The sequence below is a fragment of the Babylonia areolata genome, chromosome 23 (genome assembly GCF_041734735.1).
Source record: "Babylonia areolata isolate BAREFJ2019XMU chromosome 23, ASM4173473v1, whole genome shotgun sequence".
NCBI classification, from domain to species: domain Eukaryota; kingdom Metazoa; phylum Mollusca; class Gastropoda; order Neogastropoda; family Buccinidae; genus Babylonia; species Babylonia areolata.
Genome location: NC_134898.1, coordinates 13,090,974 through 13,110,601, shown reverse-complemented (window position 1 = coordinate 13,110,601; position 19,628 = coordinate 13,090,974). Strand labels below are relative to the sequence as shown.

General features: G+C 41.3%; 1 protein-coding gene across 2 annotated transcripts in view; it reads left to right on the top strand.

Annotated features, from left to right (window-relative positions):
• LOC143298371 (uncharacterized) overlaps positions 1 to 10,634 on the top strand; it is a 128,794-nt gene extending 118,160 nt beyond the window's left edge. The window contains exons 16-20 of one of the 2 annotated variants that reach the window (XM_076611273.1): positions 1,195 to 1,272; positions 5,732 to 5,901; positions 7,948 to 8,010; positions 8,444 to 8,584; positions 9,110 to 10,634. In XM_076611273.1, the coding sequence (XP_076467388.1) occupies positions 1,195 to 1,272; positions 5,732 to 5,901; positions 7,948 to 8,010; positions 8,444 to 8,584; positions 9,110 to 9,317 (660 nt within the window). In that variant the 3' untranslated portion in view covers positions 9,318 to 10,634. The remainder of the gene's footprint in view (positions 1 to 1,194; positions 1,273 to 5,731; positions 5,902 to 7,947; positions 8,011 to 8,443; positions 8,585 to 9,109) is intronic. The other variant, XM_076611274.1, reaches the window with a different exon arrangement.
• The last annotated feature ends 8,994 nt before the right edge of the window (positions 10,635 to 19,628 follow it).

Below are 19,628 nucleotides of genomic sequence, written 5' to 3'. Positions count from 1 at the left end.
CAGGAAGCGAGTGTCTACGAGTTTGAGTCCCATATATGGCCTGGGATTTTTACTCCCCTCTCCACTGGACGTTGAGTGTGCTATTCATTCGGATGAGACGATAAATCGTGGTTCTGTGCGTAGCATGCATGTCACCACTTTGTAGAAAAGATCATTTTGATAGTAAAACACACTTGCAGACAGAAAATAGAAAAAAAAAGAGTATAAAAAAAGGTGGAGCTGCATAATGGCGATTCACTTACCCTCGGGAGAGCAACCCGAATGTCACACAGAGAGATCTGTTGTGACAAAAAGAGAAAAAGTAATTCAAATTAAAAAAGGCTACAGTTTTTCCTGTATCCAGGTGCCTTCAACGCAGACCCTTCTAAGAACACACTAAGAACAACACTAAGAACCTTGTTCATTGAATTTTTTGTTACTTCCTTCTTGATATCGCCATTGTGGCGAGCGGCAAAAGAAACCAATAACAACCTCGCATTCGCAGTCCGGTCTGATTACACTTGGTATTATTGTCAGTATTTTTTGTGTGTGTTGTTTTGTTGTTGTTTTTTTAAGATCAATTTGCATCATAATGTATAATTTAGTGGCTGAGTATTTGTGCATTCAGAGACAATGACAAGCTTATGAGATAAGCTGCGCACAGATATATATATATATAAAAAGATGATTTCAGGGAGTTTTGTTGTTTTGTCTTTATGATTTAGTCATTGTCGTGTTTTTATGTTACCTGTTATTTTGTTTGTGTGTCATTGTCGTGTTTTTATGTTACCTTTTATTTTGTTTGTGTGCACGTAATGGGGTTTGTGGTTGATTTGAATAGTAACAAAAGTCATCATTGTTATATAAATAGAACTGTACACACCATAACCTTCCACAATTGCAGTATAACCAGATGGCTTTAATAATCTCCTGTTCTAGCCGTTCTTTGATCTTCGTCTCTCCCATGAACTAACTTCTGTATTGGGCCCTGCACACAAATGGCTACTAACACATACTACGGCATGCACTGGACAACATAATCAGGACGTGTGACCATTTTTCTGCCTTTTATTATTTTCTCCTTAGACTAAAGTCTAACTCTGCATGCTCTGCTGCTAGTAACTCTCCCTGTAGTCTCTCTCAGCTTTCTCGTCTGCCTTTGGTTTTTTTCTTTACCATATTTTTTGCATGCTGTTTCCTGTCCCTGATTTTTAGGAATCAGGTATTCTATCGGAATTGTCGCAGTCGAGTCATGGGTCCACATCTAGATCATCTTTCGCTGATAGCACAGAGGTGAGTAGAACGTCTCTGATCCCCAACCGGCCCACCACTCCCCACTTATGAGAAATCCACGGTGGTTTCTCCCTCTTTCTGTGTAAATGGGTGTTCCCTTTCCCTGGGGAATGAGTGATGCCGTTGTGTGTGCCGTGTGCTATGTGAGGAAACCTTGTGTGTTTGTGTGACCGTGTGTAGGGGTTCATTGAGAGAAATGAACGATGCATTATGTCCCTCCAACCATTCCCCTCCCTAGCTGCCCACCCCTCTCCCCTTTCCTCCCTCGTCCTCTCCCCTCCTTCCACCCTCCCCTTCTACTTCTTGCTGGTGAACTGGCTGGAAGGTTTAATTGTTGTCCTCATACCTGTGTGCGTTTTTCCTCAACGTGCATACTTTTCTTTGCTGTTAAATCATGGTGTGGTGAAGTGTTTTCCCCCCAGAATATCCACAAACTGTCGCTAATGTAATCCAAGTTATGTCTGAACCCGTTCACCGCAGCACAACATGAACATGGTCGGTTCAAGCAACGATGAATTATTGTCAGCGACAAGATACCGGCAGTATTTGATTGCAACATTCATTTCAGGAAGTGATTTTGGAAGCCACGTCTGACCGAAACTGACAAACATTTTCTGTTTTAACGAAACATTTTTTTTCAGACGAGGTCAGAATTTAACCATTTTGGGCATTTTGAATAGGACAACAGAGTAGTAGAGGAAGGTGCATGTAAACAATTTTTTTTCATTTTAGAATAATCTACGTACATGTTAATCTTTTTTTAAGTGGGTGGGATGGAGTAGAGAAGTTGAAATCCTTGATAGGAAGCAACTGGGGGTCATTTTATATTGTCCGTAAAGATGAAAAATAGCCATTCGTTTTGGCTGACATAGTTCTAGTTTCGTCCATTCTCGTGGTCTCAGCAGATGTCTCAGTAATCAGTGAAACTCCCTTCTTACCCGGCATACGATCGAGAGACAGTTAAGTTAGTGGTGTTCCAGTTTTTTTTTTTTTTTTTTTTTTGTTTTTTAATCTGTGATCGTGGATTCGGCTCTTTTCTTCCCATCCTTGCATCCCGCGCCCTGCCTTGTCAGCCAGACCCACTGATATTTTCCTTTTCTCTAGAGAGGCGTGCTCGTCACGGTAAAGCAACTCATTAGTCACGGCAAATTTCGCTGCGAAATTTGAACCGTTTTTCATTAAAAACACATGCACGGGTGTGAGAGCAACCGTTCCACTCATCAGATTACAGTTGATGACTTTTTCATACAGATCATGTGATGATGAGGGCTTGTGGAGTCCTTCGGTGTAACAGAAGGTTGAAGAAGATGTTTAAATTTGTTCATGAAGTCTTGATAAATAAATAGATAAATAAAGCTGCATTGTGGCTAAGAATAATTTGTGGCGTCCAACTCTTATCTTTAAAGATCACAACTGATCACGGAATTTACGTTAAAAAAATAGGAGAAAAAAGACAGTATTGTATAGAGATAATATGCATGCTGCAGCAGCTTTTTGATCATTACGGTGGTTCTTCTTACCAAACGTAGAAAAATATATTTGTCTTGCTTCTGTTACTGCTTAGTTCTTTTCCTGCATAATTAAACTGACTGACTGACTGACCGGAGGTAGCTTTATTGTCGGCATGGTCGTGGATATAATTTTCTGTCTTTCTATATTTATTTTGTACTACCTTCCAGTATAGCAGACAAATCCTAGGATGTTTTTGTGTGCGGAAGGAGCAAGAACAGCAGTTTATTTCCGTTAAGAAATGTAATTGATGACATGAAAGTACTCCTGGGACGAAATCTTTTTCTCTGTACAATCCTCTCTCTGAATTGCATGTGGGCTGTTTTTCGGTCTGTTGGTTTGGTTTTCTTTTTGATGGAGTGCTTGCTTTGTTTGGAGGTGTTTCCTTCTAATGTTGTGGTTCCTTTCCTTCACTTTTAATCGTTTGCCTCTTTCCCCTCCCCACTCCTCACGTTGTCAGGGGATGCTGAGAGGAATCCTCTCGCCTTTCTTTTGTCATACGCCCTCTGTGTCAAGTAAACATTGTTCGTGATGGAGATACTGGATATGTTTGTCTTTCAATGTTGTTTTGAATATCCCAGTTGATCTGGCGTTCCCCCCTCATCCCCCCCCCCCCCCCCCCCCCTTTGCATTTTCGTTCTCCTTGATTTTGTTCTGTTTTGGTTTGAGTTGTTTTTTTCTCCACCCCCGTCTTTCAGCGCCTGCTAATGTTGGGTTCACCTCCCCCTCATCCCCTTCATGTTTGTGGGTGATGTGATTCTGTGGGGAAAAAAGCCGTCCTTTAGTCTGGGTGAGTGTGTCTGTGTGCACAGCTGTTTGTGGAAAGGTTTGCTTGTGGTGTTATGAAGGTTGTGAGGATCCATTTTCAATGCTGTTTTGTTAGAGATGATGTGCATGTTTAGTTGAAAATTTCGGTTTATGTGAGTGTATTGAGAACAAACGTTATTTCTGAGCTGATTTTAAGAATGTGTGCCCATAGTATTGTTGTTGTTGGGTTTTTTTATTATTTCTTTTTTTATCATCCGGCTTTATGATGCAACTGTACTCATAGAACTGACAGTATTGATACTGAACGGAACGCGCCTCTATAAGAATTCAGTATCGTCACGTTACAATTAACGAATAACGGAGCTTTGACTAAATGACAACGTGATGCTATCAATGATGAGTTAAAATGTGTTCCGTTATGTACTTTGCTATATTGTTTACCCAAATGTGAAATGTGATTACATGTTTCTTGACAAATATATCCTCCTCTGCAAGGGAAAAAAAGGGGAAAAAATAAAATGTGTTCCGTTTGTACACATCGCTACAATTGCAGTTTATGTTTTTGACAGAATTTTCTTTTGTGCATTATATTTAAACATACAATCTACAGTCAGACAGAATGTGGTCGTGGTGAGTTTAAAATAAAAATGACAATTGAAAATTAGATTTTTGTTTCAATTTATCATACTTAATGGAGTCAGTGTTCTTGATTAAACGGTGGAATTGTGTCGCTGCAGGAACCTCTCTGCAGATACTTCATTGTTGATTCCAGTTCCTCCTCTCTCTCTCCCTCTCTCTCTTAGAGGTACAAGTTTGAAATATACGAAGCCTCGAGTACAGGTTATTGGTATTTCTTTTTATTTCCTTTTTTTTTCATTGAGCTCTTTAAACGACTGAAAAATGTGAAAACTGGGGACTTCAGAGAATATCCAATTTCTTGAAAATGAATGAGAGCTCATCTGCGCCTATTGGAAAGGCTTGAAGATTCCAAAGTCTGCTGAGAAACGTAAACATGCTACGTTCAATATAAGTGTGTGTAATGGGGGTGGAGAGGGGGGGGGGTGCTTTATACCTAGTGTTTGTTGATTAAAAAAAAAGTTGTTCTAGTTAGGTTTTGTGATGCGAGGTGATTCAGAGTAAAGAGAAACATAATCATATTTAAATATTGTTCTATTGAAGTTGTCGGATACTTGGGCATTTTTTCCGGTCAGCCACCACTCTCCCTCTACCCCATGTTCTTCTGTCTTCTTCTTCTTCTTCCTTTCATTTTTCTTTTTCTTTCTTTTTCTTTTTGTGTGTGCGTGTACGTTATTGACCTTTATTTCCTCCACCTTAAATTTGAGAACGCTTTAGTTTCTAATGGGTCGGGTAGGACTAATTAATTAGATGGATCTTACAGAACAGTAAATTGGTCTTACACGCATTGTAAATGTGAGAGCATGTTGGTTACTAAACTTGTCAGTGCTGACTCATTCATGATTCCCTGATGTTTAAGCAGTTTGATGATTGAAAACGAAACCATAACTTAGACACAGTATCCTGACACGTTGCTTTCAGTGGATGTAAATATTAGGTTATTGATTTACAATGTGTCGAGATATGTTCTCCGCCAGGACTCCCCTGACTTATCGCTTTGCCTGTAATTTTCCTGCGTGTGTGCCGTGTGGATATTCAAGAAATATTTCCTCATGCGCTTAACTGTATAACGGAGAGGAAATTTGTAATTTTTGTCACTTAAAACATACATTATCTAACCAGTTAAAATGTGCCATGCATGTTCTCGGTGTGGGTCTCCTCAGTTGCTTCCGATAGCGCTATGTCTGTGTCTGCCTGCCTCTGTCTGTCTCTGCGTATATTTCTTCTATCTCTCTTCCATTGCAAGCTCGCGTATTCTCCATTTTTTCTTATTTGTTTCAGTCCTTCTCTCTCTCTCTCTCTCTCTCTCTCTCTCTCTCTCACACACACACACTTGTTTTTGCCTATGTTTTTCTCCCTCACTTCATTTCTTTCCTTCTCACACACACTTGTTTTTGTTTCTCTTCGTATCTTCATCTCTTTCTCTGTCTGCCTGTCTGTCTCTTTCACTCACACACACACACTCCAGCAACACACACCCCACCCTCTGACCAATAACCCCTCCCCCTCCCCGCACCCCCCACACACATCCACCCCCTCCATGCAGGAACCCCGCCAGAGGTTCCAGTCGGCCACAGCCAACGTGACGGTGCGCAACGTGGTGACCAACACGCTGCGTCGGGCCTCCATGGATCGACAGAAGAACCTCTCCCTCCACTCCACCTCCTCCCTATCCTCCTCCAACCAGTCCTCCTCCAGGAACAACTCTCTGGACAAGTCAGTGCCTCGTGTCGTGTCCATGGGGCTGGGGCTGTCTTTTGGGGATAGTGGCAGTCAGGAGGGTTGGTGGGTTAGGGGGGGAGTGGGTTGGTGAACGTGGTGGTAGTAATAGTGTTAGGGGCGGTGGTGATTATGAAGGTGATGACGGTGGTGGTGAGGATGGGGTTGTCGTTTGGAGATGGTGGCAGTCAGAAGGGTTGGTGGGGGAGGGGGGTTGGTGAACATGGTGGTAGTGATAGTGTTAAGGGCTGTGGTGATCATGAAGGTGATGACGATGGTGGTGGTGGTTATGGTGGTTGGGATGGTTCTCTGATGATGGTAAAGAAACGTGTCCGGTCGTTTGCTGGAAAGTCAGAAGACTTTTTTTTCGGAGGTAAAAGATAAAATATGAATGGTTTTATCGTCCCATGAAAGAGATATTATACCAGGAGCAAAAAAAGAGCGAAAAAAAACTGTTGACAACTACTCAGCACGAAGCATGCAATTAAACATGCTTTAAAATGAAATAAAAAATAACAGAAGGCATTTGATTAACCCTCGTTGCAAGTACTAGTAGATAACAGTCGAAAAATATTGCAGATTTTCTATGTGTTTGATTTGTTGTTGTTTTGCAAGAAGACTTCAGTCGAAAATAACTGAGCACTTTAAAAAGCAATCGCAGAAATTAGCCACTGGTTCGAATGTTTGTCATCGGTACATTTCATGGTTGGCTGGTTGTATTTTTTCTCACGACTGCAGGAATGTGACAGTAGCCTATTCTTCAGTGTCACCAACAGCGTTCCGTTGATTTTATTTTTCCGGAACTCACATAACCATTCGTAGTGCCAGAGTAAAAAAAATAATTCCAATGAGTTAAACATTTTCATTGGACGGTGTGACGACAAGAGTCCACGCGGATTTGCTGCGTGTATCCCTTAACCTGGTATGGCGGAAGACGTGTAGGAATGCCGTTGGGGAATTATTTTCCATTTTCTTGCGTGAAGTTTGTTGATAGGTTTTAAGCTTCTTTATCAAAACAAAAAAAGGGAGAAAAGCCAGAAAACATTCGCGGAATCTTCGACATCAAGTTACCAGATGTGGAGCTAAAGAGATAACAAGAGGTAAACAGCTGCCTTCGTTTGGCGCGGTAAAGAAAGTACAAAACTGTATGCGTCAGAACGTTTGCGTTCAGCTTCGTACATGAAAGACATATGATGTAAGAAGACGTGTCTCAAAACGGAAGAGAACACTCCTTTACCAGTGCAACCAGTGCGAAATAAGTGGAAACTGGGTACAGCACGATGGTGTGCAAGATCATTCCACTTTATTTTCCGGATTAGATATTTTTTAAATAAATATATTTCAGTCTCAAGATCCCCACAGTTGCCACATATGTGTAAAGCCATCTCTGAAGAGATTTAAGACATAAAATGGCGCAGACATATTGATGCATGTGTATGAAACTGAAATTCAAATACGGTCCAGTAAGGTTTGTTCACATCATCTTTTAATTTCGGACGTGGTGCCAAAACATGTGCGTGCATCATAACTTGTGTCTCTTGTTTGTGTAAAGCGATAAAAATAAGAGAATTTGCACTGGCATTATCCTTGCTTGAAAAAAAAATGACAGGATTCAGTTTGTACACACTCCTTCACAAGGGGCAAAGGCCTTTGCTGAATAAACTATATTATTCGTATTCCGCTTCCTTTCACTTTCCTTTTCAGTCATGTTTAAAACCTACTCATGGCGGTAAATCGAGTTAAAACAGAAATGAAAGTTTTAACAGGGTTGTTTTTAAAATGATGCAAAAATATTTAGAATAAAGACTAGCAAAAGCCTGTATATATCCTTCAGAGCATCACAACTAAGCTTAGGAGGTCATCTGAATGTAAACTATTTTTTCGTCAGCGTCAGTTTGTTTTCACCATTAACCGAACTGAAAAGTTTGGTGATGAAAATGTCTGAGACTTTCTCCTGTTTTCAGTGTCTTCTGGTGTTTCCCGTGTTTTGTGGACACCCAGTGAGACGTTAACGATTGCGCATTTTCTTCTGTATCTTTGCAGATCACAAGATAAAGAACAAGAGACGAAACAACATTCACAAGAGGAAGAGGCATATAGGCATGGGTATGACTTTTTAAAAATTGACATGTGGGTGATGTGAGAGAGAGAGAGAGAGAGAGCTCAGGTCGAGTACTTTATTGCTAAACGGGTGGTGTGATAGTACATAGTGTGTGCGGGGTGGGTGCCCTATAGGTACGAGGAAGGGTGACAGTACATAGTGTGTGCATGGGGTGGGTACCCTACAGGGTGACAGTACACAGTGTGTGCATGGGGTGGGTACCCTACAGGGTGACAGTACACACTGTGTGCATGGGGTGGGTACCCTACAGGGTGACAGTACATAGTGTGTGCATGGGGTGGGTACCCTACAGGGTGACAGTACATACTGTGTGCATGGGGTGGGTACCCTACAGGGTGACAGTACACAGTGTGTGCATGGGGTGGGTACCCTACAGGGTGACAGTACATACTGTGTGCATGGGGTGGGTACCTGCAGGTACGAGGAAGGGCTGAAGGCCAGCCTGAGCCGGGAGCTGACAGACCTCCGTGACCAGCAGGCCACCATCAGCTCCAGTCTGGATCAGGTCATGGACAGGGTAGAGTCCTTTCAGGACGACGACAAGGACGACTCTGACATGTAAGTCTTTATTGTGTGTGTGTCGGCTCACAGCTGTCTGGACACCTGCTTCCACTTGCTTCAGTAACGTTTGAATGTGTCTTGTGTTTTTCACTCCCGGCTCATTGGATTTATTACCGTTTTACGAAACGCTAGTCAGTCTCCCTCCATTGTCTTATCATTTGTCGAAACATCCTGTGTTTGGCATGCGAGTGTGTGTTCGTGCGTGCACGTGTGTGTGTCAGTGTATGTATGAATCTGCTTGCATAATTCTAGATTGTACTTTGCTTTCGGAAATAAATGATTGCAATTGTATTAATATGGAAGTATATAACAGTGTGTAGAATGAGCTGTATGATGGACCAGTGTGCAATGTTAACGTTTGTTTCTTTCAGATTGATTTTTTAAATATAATGTGCAACGCTTTTATGCTCGGGCTTTATTGTGATATTTCAAAGTAATGCTGAATGATTTAGTGTTACATTTTATCTCTTTGTGAAATAATAAAGTTCTAATGTGTGTGTGTGTGTCTGTGCGCGCGCGCAGAGACGAGGCTGTGTCCAAAGTGAAGGATGCGGTGGTGAAGGTACGGCTGTGGATGTCCAACCCCAACTGGCAGTCGGCCAGCCAGACGCTGCGCAAAGTGGCAGCGGGGCTCTTCTTCCTGCTGGCCATGCTGGTGGTGGTGGTCACCTTCGCTCCCCTCATCCCCGCCCACATCTCCCTCCGCAACCACGCCAAGTCCGCACAGTGACCCAGGCTGGCTGGGGTAGTGTACAGCTAGGGTGGGGGTTAGAGGGGGTTGAAAAAGGACACGGACTGATTGATCAGCTGTATCACTGAAGTGAAACACGTTGATACTTTTGTATGTGAACTTTTACCATGTGTGCATATATATATACACAATATATATATATTCGTAGAGAGAGAGTGACATTATTTGGAAATTTTCGTTATTGAAAGAACATGTTTTTGTTGCACATGTCGTTCAAGAGGCGGATCCACATTGTTTATGTCGTGTTGTTGAGTGGAGCCGACTGCTGTTGTGACGGATGAGCGATCATCTTTTCCACTGTGCGGAGAGAGGATGACCGGGTCGTCATTGTATCAGCTCTGTGATTCTGTAGCAGTATGTGGTGGCGTTGTTCATGAGTTGATTTAACAACTTTTCGAGCCATTTACAAAAAAAGTACGCAACAAACGTTTATCCCGCATCTGTGGAGATGGTGTCAAAGAACACTGGTGTTGACTAGAATGTATTCTTGATCATTGAAACAGTAAAATATTCATGAAATGTGTAGAGTTTAACAAGCAGTCCAGCAAACAGAGAGAGAAACTGGACAGTACGTGCGTTGGCACAGATTGACTGACACACATGCACACTTTTCCTGCATAAACATTATATGAGAAGCACCCAGTGTTGTGCGCTTTCTCCTCTCCACACAACCAGCGAGTTGCGTAAATGCACTTTGCACTGTCGTGCCTTCTCCATTGTAGATGAACGGTTTGTCACATAAGCGAGGTGCTGGATTATGCGAGGATGAAAATTATGTTCGTTTGAAATGGCAGGTTGGCACTGGTTTCATGAACTTGCAATTTTAAAACTATACACTCGAGACGTATTTGCGCTATGGGTATTGGATGCAATATTTCATTTACCAGCTTGGGGAGCGCTAACCAGCACTTGCGTGAAGTTGTGTGTTACCACCCTCCATTCATTTTTTCCTTGAGCATGTATTTATACCCAAATACTGGTATGCGTGCATGTTGAAATGACAAACACAGTATTTTTTTTTTTTTTTTTTAAACATAACGATACAATTCGGTGCTAGCTGAGCTTGAAATGCTGTGTTCAGTGAAGGAATCTTATTTTGGACATGGTGTACGCGTCAAACGTTTTACATTTATGATCTGATGTGTGCTTAAAAAGCCATGCCCATGTTTGAGAATGTTTAAAATAACAGAATATTGTGCGGGTTATGAATTGGAATAGGATGCTTTGATGAAATAAGTTATGGTCAATGTTTAGCTAGTTGCATGGGTCATGGAGGTATGGTTCAAAATGTGTGAATAGTTTTAAAAAAAAAAACGTATAAAATAACACGCCCACATAAACACACACATATGCGCGCAAAAGAAAACACTTACAAGCAAATTGAAATAAAAGGGTGGCTGCACACTGAGGTGACCTCTACTGATTTCTTTATTTCGAATTCTCACCGCAGTAGAGGTTAACGCCCCGTGGTACAGCCACCTTTATTTTTTGCCTGAAGTGACAGCGATGGTAAAACTGTACAGTGTCCATCCAGTTCTGGTCTTCAGTGTTTTCCCTTTATTCCAGGTGACACGGAAAGAAAATGTAGCCTCGAATGGGGGGGGGAAAAAATTCAGGGTTCATACAGGTTTTTAATCTTAATACTTTTAAACTCCAAAAGGCCAAAAGTGAAGGATTATGGCAGCGGTAAGCTGGATGAACGACCTGCTCATGAGAAACATGAAATGTTTGAAAATATGAATATAGTTAAACATATTGACCAAGAAATTTTTCCTTGCCTCTCTTTCCGCATACATGTTAGAGCTCGCTCTTGGGATGAACAGTAATGACTGACACAGGCCTGGAAGGAGAGGCAGGGTCGTTTTTGTTGTTTTTGCTCCTTTTTCCTGTTATTCTTTACGTATCCATTTTCCATCCAAACATGTCGACAGGCGCTGCAGTCACGTGGACTGAGCACTAAACCATATGGGTAATTTTTAGAGGTTTTTTTCCTTCTTTTTTTTTTTCGGGGGGGGTGGGGGGGGTCTTTTTTTTTTTTTTTTACACTTCTACTGAAAAAAGTTTTTACGCTTGTATGAACTCTGGTGTTAAGAAAAAAAATATTCATATCATCATAACATGTTCTGTGCTTACCGGCAATATTTCAATACCGTTTCTCTTTTGAAATCCTTCTCTTGACAGCCCGTTTGCTGGTACTCTGTAAGTGCACGCGCACTTCTGTATGTGGAAGGTATGCTCTATTAGAATTCTTCGGTACCGTGCACTGTATATCACTTAAGTTGTGAAAATAAAATAAATTTTAGGCCATTGTTTTCTGGCTGTTGAGTCGTACTGTGATTTTACATCATTTGTTTCAGTGCGGGGTACTCCTTTTTATGCTTTGCCTCGGCATTATTTGCTGATGTATTTTAATAAAGTTAATGATATATTTCGTTAATGATGTATTTCAATAAAGTTTCTAGAAAGGCATTTGTTGTGTTTCCCTTGCAGTTCGGAATTTGCCTTATTGTTGTTGTCTTTCTTGGTTTTGAGTTAGATTTTGTGATTTATCCTATGCATCGTATGTTCTTTGTTGCAGTTAGGTTTCTTTTCTTTCAATGTCTTTTCTGATCCTTGCCTCACACAAGCGCGAATACCTACACATAACTCGCGCTGATGTACTTGCGCACGTGCGCGCGCACACACACATGTACAACTATGATACACTGGTATTAACAGTCCACTTTTCGTTCAGTACATTTGAGACGAACGTTCATGACTTACATATTTTGTTAAATGTCAAATAATTTAAAAAGAAAAATGTGTTGTTGTTTTGGGGTTTTTTGTCACTGTCAGAGAGATGTGTGAAAATGGCGTTCACAAGTGCGGTCTGCTGAACACAAACCATGTTTTCTGAATCCTGACGACACCTTGTACTACTATTACTACTGCAGTGTGTGTTCTTCATATTATATAAAAGCCCAAACCGCACAATGTATAGCAACGTTACGCAGTTTACTGTCGCAGTCTGGTACTGCATTTACCCTCTGTGTGTGTGTGCGAGAGACAGCTGGAGCGTGTGAGACAGACATATCCCTGTAACATGCTGTTCCCCCTTTCCCTGTCTTTCCTCTCCATGTGTTGGGGAGTGAATCAGCAATAAAGAGTTTTCATTGAGTGCCAAGGTATTGTCTATGTTTTGTTGTCTGCAGTGTGTGCGCCTGGGCTCGCGTGTATGCATTCTCTCTCTCTCTCTTCCCCCTCATTTCTCCCCATTTCATCCCTCTCTTTACTTCACCCCCACTTTCTCCTTCCTCTCCCGTCTCTGTTCCTTTCCATCTCATCTCTCCTCTCTCTCTCTCTCGCTCGTATTTCCAATATTTCCGTCGCCTTGCACGTGCAGGAATGTGTGCATACGTGCCTTCAAGTTGAACGTACAAGAAAAAAATAATTTTCACTTGACGTGAGAAGCGGTTGTGCATTTTTGGCTCTCGCGTATTAAGAAATAAAAAGTAAGTCTATGATTTCACCTGTTTCGGTTGTCCGCCAGTACGTGCTTTCTGTGTATGTGAGTGAGCGCGCGTGCGTGCCAGTGTGTGAGTGCGTACCAGTGTGTGTGCGCTCGTGCGAGCGCGCAATAGACTTCCACGTTGGCACTTTCTCGGGATCTACAATCTATTAAGACGCCAAACTTGGCAAGACTGTAGATATTGATAAGGCTTTTCCCGATACCGCCACCAGGATACCACACAAGAGGGAAACCCGTAATGTCGCATTACACCATTCAGCTAACAAAACACACACACAAAAACCGAAAAAAAAAAATAATAAAAAAAAAAATTACAATAATGCAAACTTGTTTTTTTTTCGTAATAAGATCGCGTTATTTTTTCACCATAAAAACAGAACTATTACTTCTCGTGTTGAAGAGAGAAAACATACTGCAATTAGCAGTTGCTTCTGTTTTGCGTACTCGGAATTCCATCGTTATTCTGCGGATGAACAGTTATCACACACCTGCTGTTGTCTTTAATAATAGTCTTCATAATAATTGATATACTCCTCACCCCTTACCACGCCTACCCCTCCGCCTCTAATAATAGGTAAAAATAAGGTTCATGCATGTTTTATCATTGTTGAATAATCTGCCCCCGAAGTATTTAGAAATATTCACGTCTTTTTTCGGAGTACAGATATTTAAAAAAAAAATGCACTGTTTTATAAAGGCTTTAAATTTCAGCTCTCTTTATTTGCAAAAAATTATGCATGATTTCTATCAATGATAAAGCACCGCAGCAGCGAAATGTTCCAACTAATTAAAAGTAAACTGTAAAATGAGTACTAACAGAGAAAATGGGCAGTGAAAAGGGGCCATTCTAACGATACACTGCTACCAACAGAACAATATGGACAGTAATAAGGGACCTACCTAACGATACACTGGTTCCAAAAGAACAACTGTGGTACACTGGTTCCAACAGAACAACTATGATACAATGGTTCCAACAGAACAACTATGATACAATGGTTCCAACAGAACATGGGCAGGACCTGTCTAACGATTCACTGGTACCAACAGAACCACATTGACAGTGACAAGGACCTATCTAACGATACACTTGTACCCACTGAACAACATGGGCAGTGCGAAGGGACCTACCTGATGATACACTGGTTCCAACAGAACAGCTACGATACACTGGTTCCAACAGAACAACTATGATACACTGGTTCCAACAGAACAACATGGACAGTGACAAGGACCTATCTAACGACACACTGGTAATAATAATAATGGATAATTATATAGCACACTATCCAGAAATCTGCTCTAGGTGCTTTACAAAAACGCTTTTGTTAACATAAAACATCTATGTTACATACACACACCAAAATGTGATTACACACACACACACACACTGCATACATACATTTTAACATGTGTATCTAACAGCTACCCTAACACATACGCACACATACGCAGGCACAAACTTACATAAACACACGCACACACAATACATTCACATACATGCATGTAGTTATGTACACATACATATGTATACACACAGTCAAGCACAGCTAACAGAACAACATGGGCAGTTTGAAGGACCTATCTAACGATACACTGGTTCCAACAGAACAACATGGACAGTGACAAGGACCTGTCTAACGGTACACTGGTACCAACAGAACTATGATACACTGGTTCCAACAGAACAACATGGACAGTGACAAGGACCTGTCTAACGGTACACTGGTACCAACAGAACTATGATACACTGGTTCCAACAGAACAACATGGGCAGTAAGAAGGATCTATCTGATACACTGGTTCCAACAGAACAACACGGACAGTGAGAAGGGACCTATCTAACGATACGCTGGTACCAACAGAACAACAAAGACCTATCTAACGATACGCTGGTACCAACAGAACAACAAAGACCTATCTAACGATACACTGGTACCAACAGAACAAGATGGGCAGTAAGAAGGGACCTATCTAACGATACGCTGGTACCAACAGAACAACAAAGACCTATCTAACGACACACTGGTTCCAACAAAACAACAAAGACCTATCTAACGATACACTGGTACCTACAGTACAACAAAGACCTATCTAACGATACACTGGTACCAAGAGAGCAACAAAGACCTATCTAACGATACACTGGTACCAAGAGAGCAACAAAGACCTATCTAACGATACACTGGTACCAAGAGAGCAACAAAGACCTATCTAACGATACAATGCTACCAACAGAACATGGGCTGTGAGAAGGGACCTGTCTAACGCTTCACTGAAAAAAACCGGAACGAAAAAAATGTGTGTGAGAAAGAGAGATACCCATAAGTGTATTTATTGGGACGCGAGTTGCGCGCATGTGTGTACGGAAGGTGAACTGATAAATAACAAGAATATTGGCTCGATGGTCCTATTCTTCACGTTTATTTTTTTATGTTTTCTGCTGGATTTGTTCTTGTGGATTTTGATGACATCTTTCATAAGTGTGCTATTGTATTTTGTTAAATTCGCAGCAGTAGTAGTGACCAAAGACAATCGTCTGTTTGAAACTGGACAATAAAGACACACTGCTATTGTAATTGTGAAAACATTCAGCTGGTCACTGAAAAGGACACACCAACACAAGATGACCACCTCACATAGATGGGCAGTGAGACGAGGCCTGTCTAACGCTATTCTCACTCCACCAGGACCTCAGCAGATCTACTCGGACAATGAGACAGATGCCGTAATGGCATAACCAAAATCACAGCACGCTGTCAACGTGAAGTACGGAGGAACCTATTTTACAGTGCGCTGAAGCCACCGGAGAAAATTCAGCGAGTAAAGACTTACACCACTGACACCAGTGTAACTGTGTTTCACATGGCATGTCAGGACCTAACACTAAACAGACACCACTAGAACACCAACACAGTGTATTATATTGTAATGTTTTTTTTGGTTTTTTTACGTAAAACCGAAACCACCCAAATACGCACACGCATCCATACACACACACATAGATAAATATTCAAATGATTAAATATTAAAGCATCAGAAAATTACGCGCGCGTGCGCTCACACATACACAAACACACACACACACACACACACACACACAGCCACTTTTCCCATACCCAGTTATATACACGATCACCCCTGTTCCAACTTCAAACCCCACTTTTTTTGTTTTGTCTAATACTGTTCAATAAACAACACACTTATCTAGCCAACCATCCAGACAGCAACAGAGATCCAAAGATGCAGCTTCACCCTAAAATCGTCCCACAGATACCTGTGAACAGCGTCCATCAGTCTCTACGTGGGGTAGACTGGCACCTGGTTTCTTCTCTCATCCCTCTACAACCTGTCTGTCTGTCTTCATGCCGTCTGTGTGTGGCCCCGCTGTGTTCAGCTGGCTGCCACTGTAACGCTTCTCCTGCAATTCTGTACAGGTGCTTGTCAACTGCTGTTTGTAAACGGATTCCTCTGTCGGTAGATCAATGTTGGAATCAAATGACAAAATCTGAATTATATAGAAATAGAAATACAATAAGTACTTATATCCCTTCTTGTTTTGGATTTTAAGCTGTGTGTGTGTGTGTGTGTGTGTGTGTGTGCATTACTTAATTTCTCCATTTTTTCACCGACGCCCGTGTTCCTTTGATATTTCTAGATAAATTTGTACATTTACTCGCTTAGTAAAACCTTAATTCTATTGGAAGAACGATTGAGTGAAGAGGATTAGGGGTGTGTGTGGAAGGAAGAATCCTTTCCTTCGTCTCACAACAAAGCTACTTGACATGAAATAACTTCTTCGGTTTTTGGTCAATATCTATTGACTTGCTTGACGACCTTTTCTTTTTCTTTTTAATTTTTTTTTTTTTTTTTTACTAGCGAAAAAAAAACTTTCATAAGGCTGCTCAGCTTGACGACGACAAAGAAATAGAGTTGCTATTGCTGAGACTTACAGTAATATTTAGGACGCTAAAATAGGACATTACCTAACTTACCTTTATCATTTGACGGACAGCACCTCTGACAAGGGAGTAGAAGGGAGGGGTGGACACTTTTCCTCTTGGAGTGTGTAAACTGGGCGAAATGGCCAGAGTATGTGCCAGTACTCCTTGCTTCATGACTATGCTCCCATGTCCGTGTCACTGTTGATGTCTTCGGCTGCAACGTACACCCAAAACGAAGGCCAGTCAAATCCCATCGGCGTTGGAAGTTTGAGTTCTCAAGAGCCCTCATGTTTTTTTTCAGCTCACCTGTCTTTGAAAACACAATGGGGTACAAGTACTGAAAAGCTCTGCGAATTTGTTCGCTCAACATTGTCACCTATTGTCAGTGCTGTTTCTCTCGTTCCCGTGCTCTTGCTGTTGCTGTGTGGTGCATCGAGCTGTGCACTCAGTGTTCGTGCAACACGTTCAGGTCAGTTGTTGTCACCCGTTGTCTTCTTGTCAAGCCATACAATGACATTCTTACGTTTTCGGAAATAACTTTTTTCATGAATGACACCACATCAGGGCGACACTCGCATGACCTGACGTTACAACTGTTGCTGTTGGAGCTCTCGGTGCTTCATTTTTCTGTGTTCTTGTTGTTCAGTGTTGTTGTTGTTGTTCTTCTTCTCTTCTTATTATCATTAATATCATCATTATAAGTAGTGGTGGTAGTAGTATCGTTGTTGTTGTTGTTCTTATTGTTATTATTAAAACATCAGACACAGTGAAGCTCCAGTTTCGAGATAATCCGCTTAGACATTCTTTCATTCCACTGTTGTTGTTGTTGTCGTTTTGTTTTTTGTTGTTGTTTTTAAATCGAATGTTTTCATTTGCCTTGAATGACATATCGATTCAAGAAAACTTTGTTTTTAGTAGGTATTTTTTAGTAGGTGTTTTTATTTGGAAATATATTTTTGATTTTCTTTCAATCTGTTTTTTTCAGATCCGAGAAATATCAAGAATATTAAACAGCCAAATATTAACATTTGCTGTTCATAGATAATTTTTCTTAGTGAAATGTTCCGTGTTCTTATTTTTTAAGAAGAAATAACAAAAACAAAAATCATAATTTAAAATACAGTTACATGCATATGGTTCCTCATTGCTAAGCACAAAAAGAAAGAAACGTATGTCATGTTGAGCCTGTTCAAGAAATTCTCACCAGCAATCAACTCAATCGGAGTGTTTTTGAAACGTGATTTTGCCTATTCAGGTAAGTTTGGATTTGACAAAGGTCTTCGGGGGTGAGTTCCCTTGAGTGAGCGACCAGAAGAGGAGCAAACGACTCGGCTGCACGACGTTAGACACAGACATTACACGGCGGTTTCTCTGAAGACTTTGTTTCGTTATGTCCCTCCGTGGACGCTGATGAACTTCTTGAAAGAAGTGAACAATTTTTATCAGATTTGAAGGTTTTAAACTATGGAAGGTTTTTAAACTTTGAGTGGAAAGCTTAAGCGGTGACATGTTTTTATTGGTTTTTGTTTTTACATTTACCCTTGACTTGTAGTAGGTATTAACGTGGCGATAGCCTTGAGATGGCCTCAGTGGTCGGCGAGGATCTAAGCACCATAATTTGATTTGATTTGAACGACTTGGCTCTGCATTAAAAAAAAAAAAAACAGGCTGGAAAACGACATACTTTTAATGTTCAGGCAATATCCACATTCATTCGTTTCGTTCGAAGACGGGAAAAGTTGTAAACTGGTTTTATGACATTTTAATAAATACTGTTTACAACTTTTTCCTGCTTCGAAACAAAATTGAATGGAAAGAGTACAGGGGAAGAAATGTGGATATTGCCAATGTTTATAATCAAACTTAAAACAGTTTTGGTGTTGACGGGTGGGGTGGGTTTCAAGCCCTGGTACTGGTACTTACGATTGAAACAAAACTCCAAGGGATTAACCTCAACACCGCATTCTCACGTTCAGAATGACACAGGGTGTTGGCTACGACATGGTTACATCACGCCAACGCCTTTCTCTCATCCTCCTACCCTTACCCCCTCCCCTTCTCACACACACTGAATGTAAAGTCTGGTGGTCTTTTTTATCTGTAACCACACGCTCCCTTTTATTCGATTCATATTCCCGTAAGACCAAGATATTTCTTTTCCTCTTGAATCTGTTCCAAAAGTGTGTGGGTTTTTGTATGTACAATTCATAATAATAGTGGCGAAATTCGTGATTGCAGTGTTTGTTCTTTCGTAATCATTTTGAAAGCTTCCCCATGTGTTTGTGAAACCAAGTGTCTGGCTGTGTCTCCAAGCCATACTTATACTGATAAGAAAAGACACAAAATTACCACCCACGTGAATGCCAATGTTGCTGTTTCTGGGATTCGCCGTTCTGTCTGCAAACCATCTCCAGCCGTATCATCTTCAAAAGGTGCTGGTCTATCTCACGCCAGTGACTTATATTTTTCTTGTCAAAGGCGCGCGCGCTCTCTCTCTCTCTCTCTTTTCTGCACGCACGCATGCACATACAAATTGAGGTAGACAGTCAAAGCGACACCTGCGTGCGCGCACGCACACACACACACAAAGAGAGAGAGTGTGAGGTATGAGGGTAAAAAGACAAACAGAAAGAAAGCGCCCCCCCCCCCCCCTTCATCCTCGCTCCATAAAAAAAAATATAAATACAACACTACAAAGATGAAAGACACAAAATTCATTACCTCCATACCACTTCAGTTGTCGCTGTTCCAACACCACTGTAGCCTAATTTCCTTCCCTCACCAACGCATCCAGCTCTTATCTGCTGCTCAACAGTGTGGTGGTGATATGGACAAAGG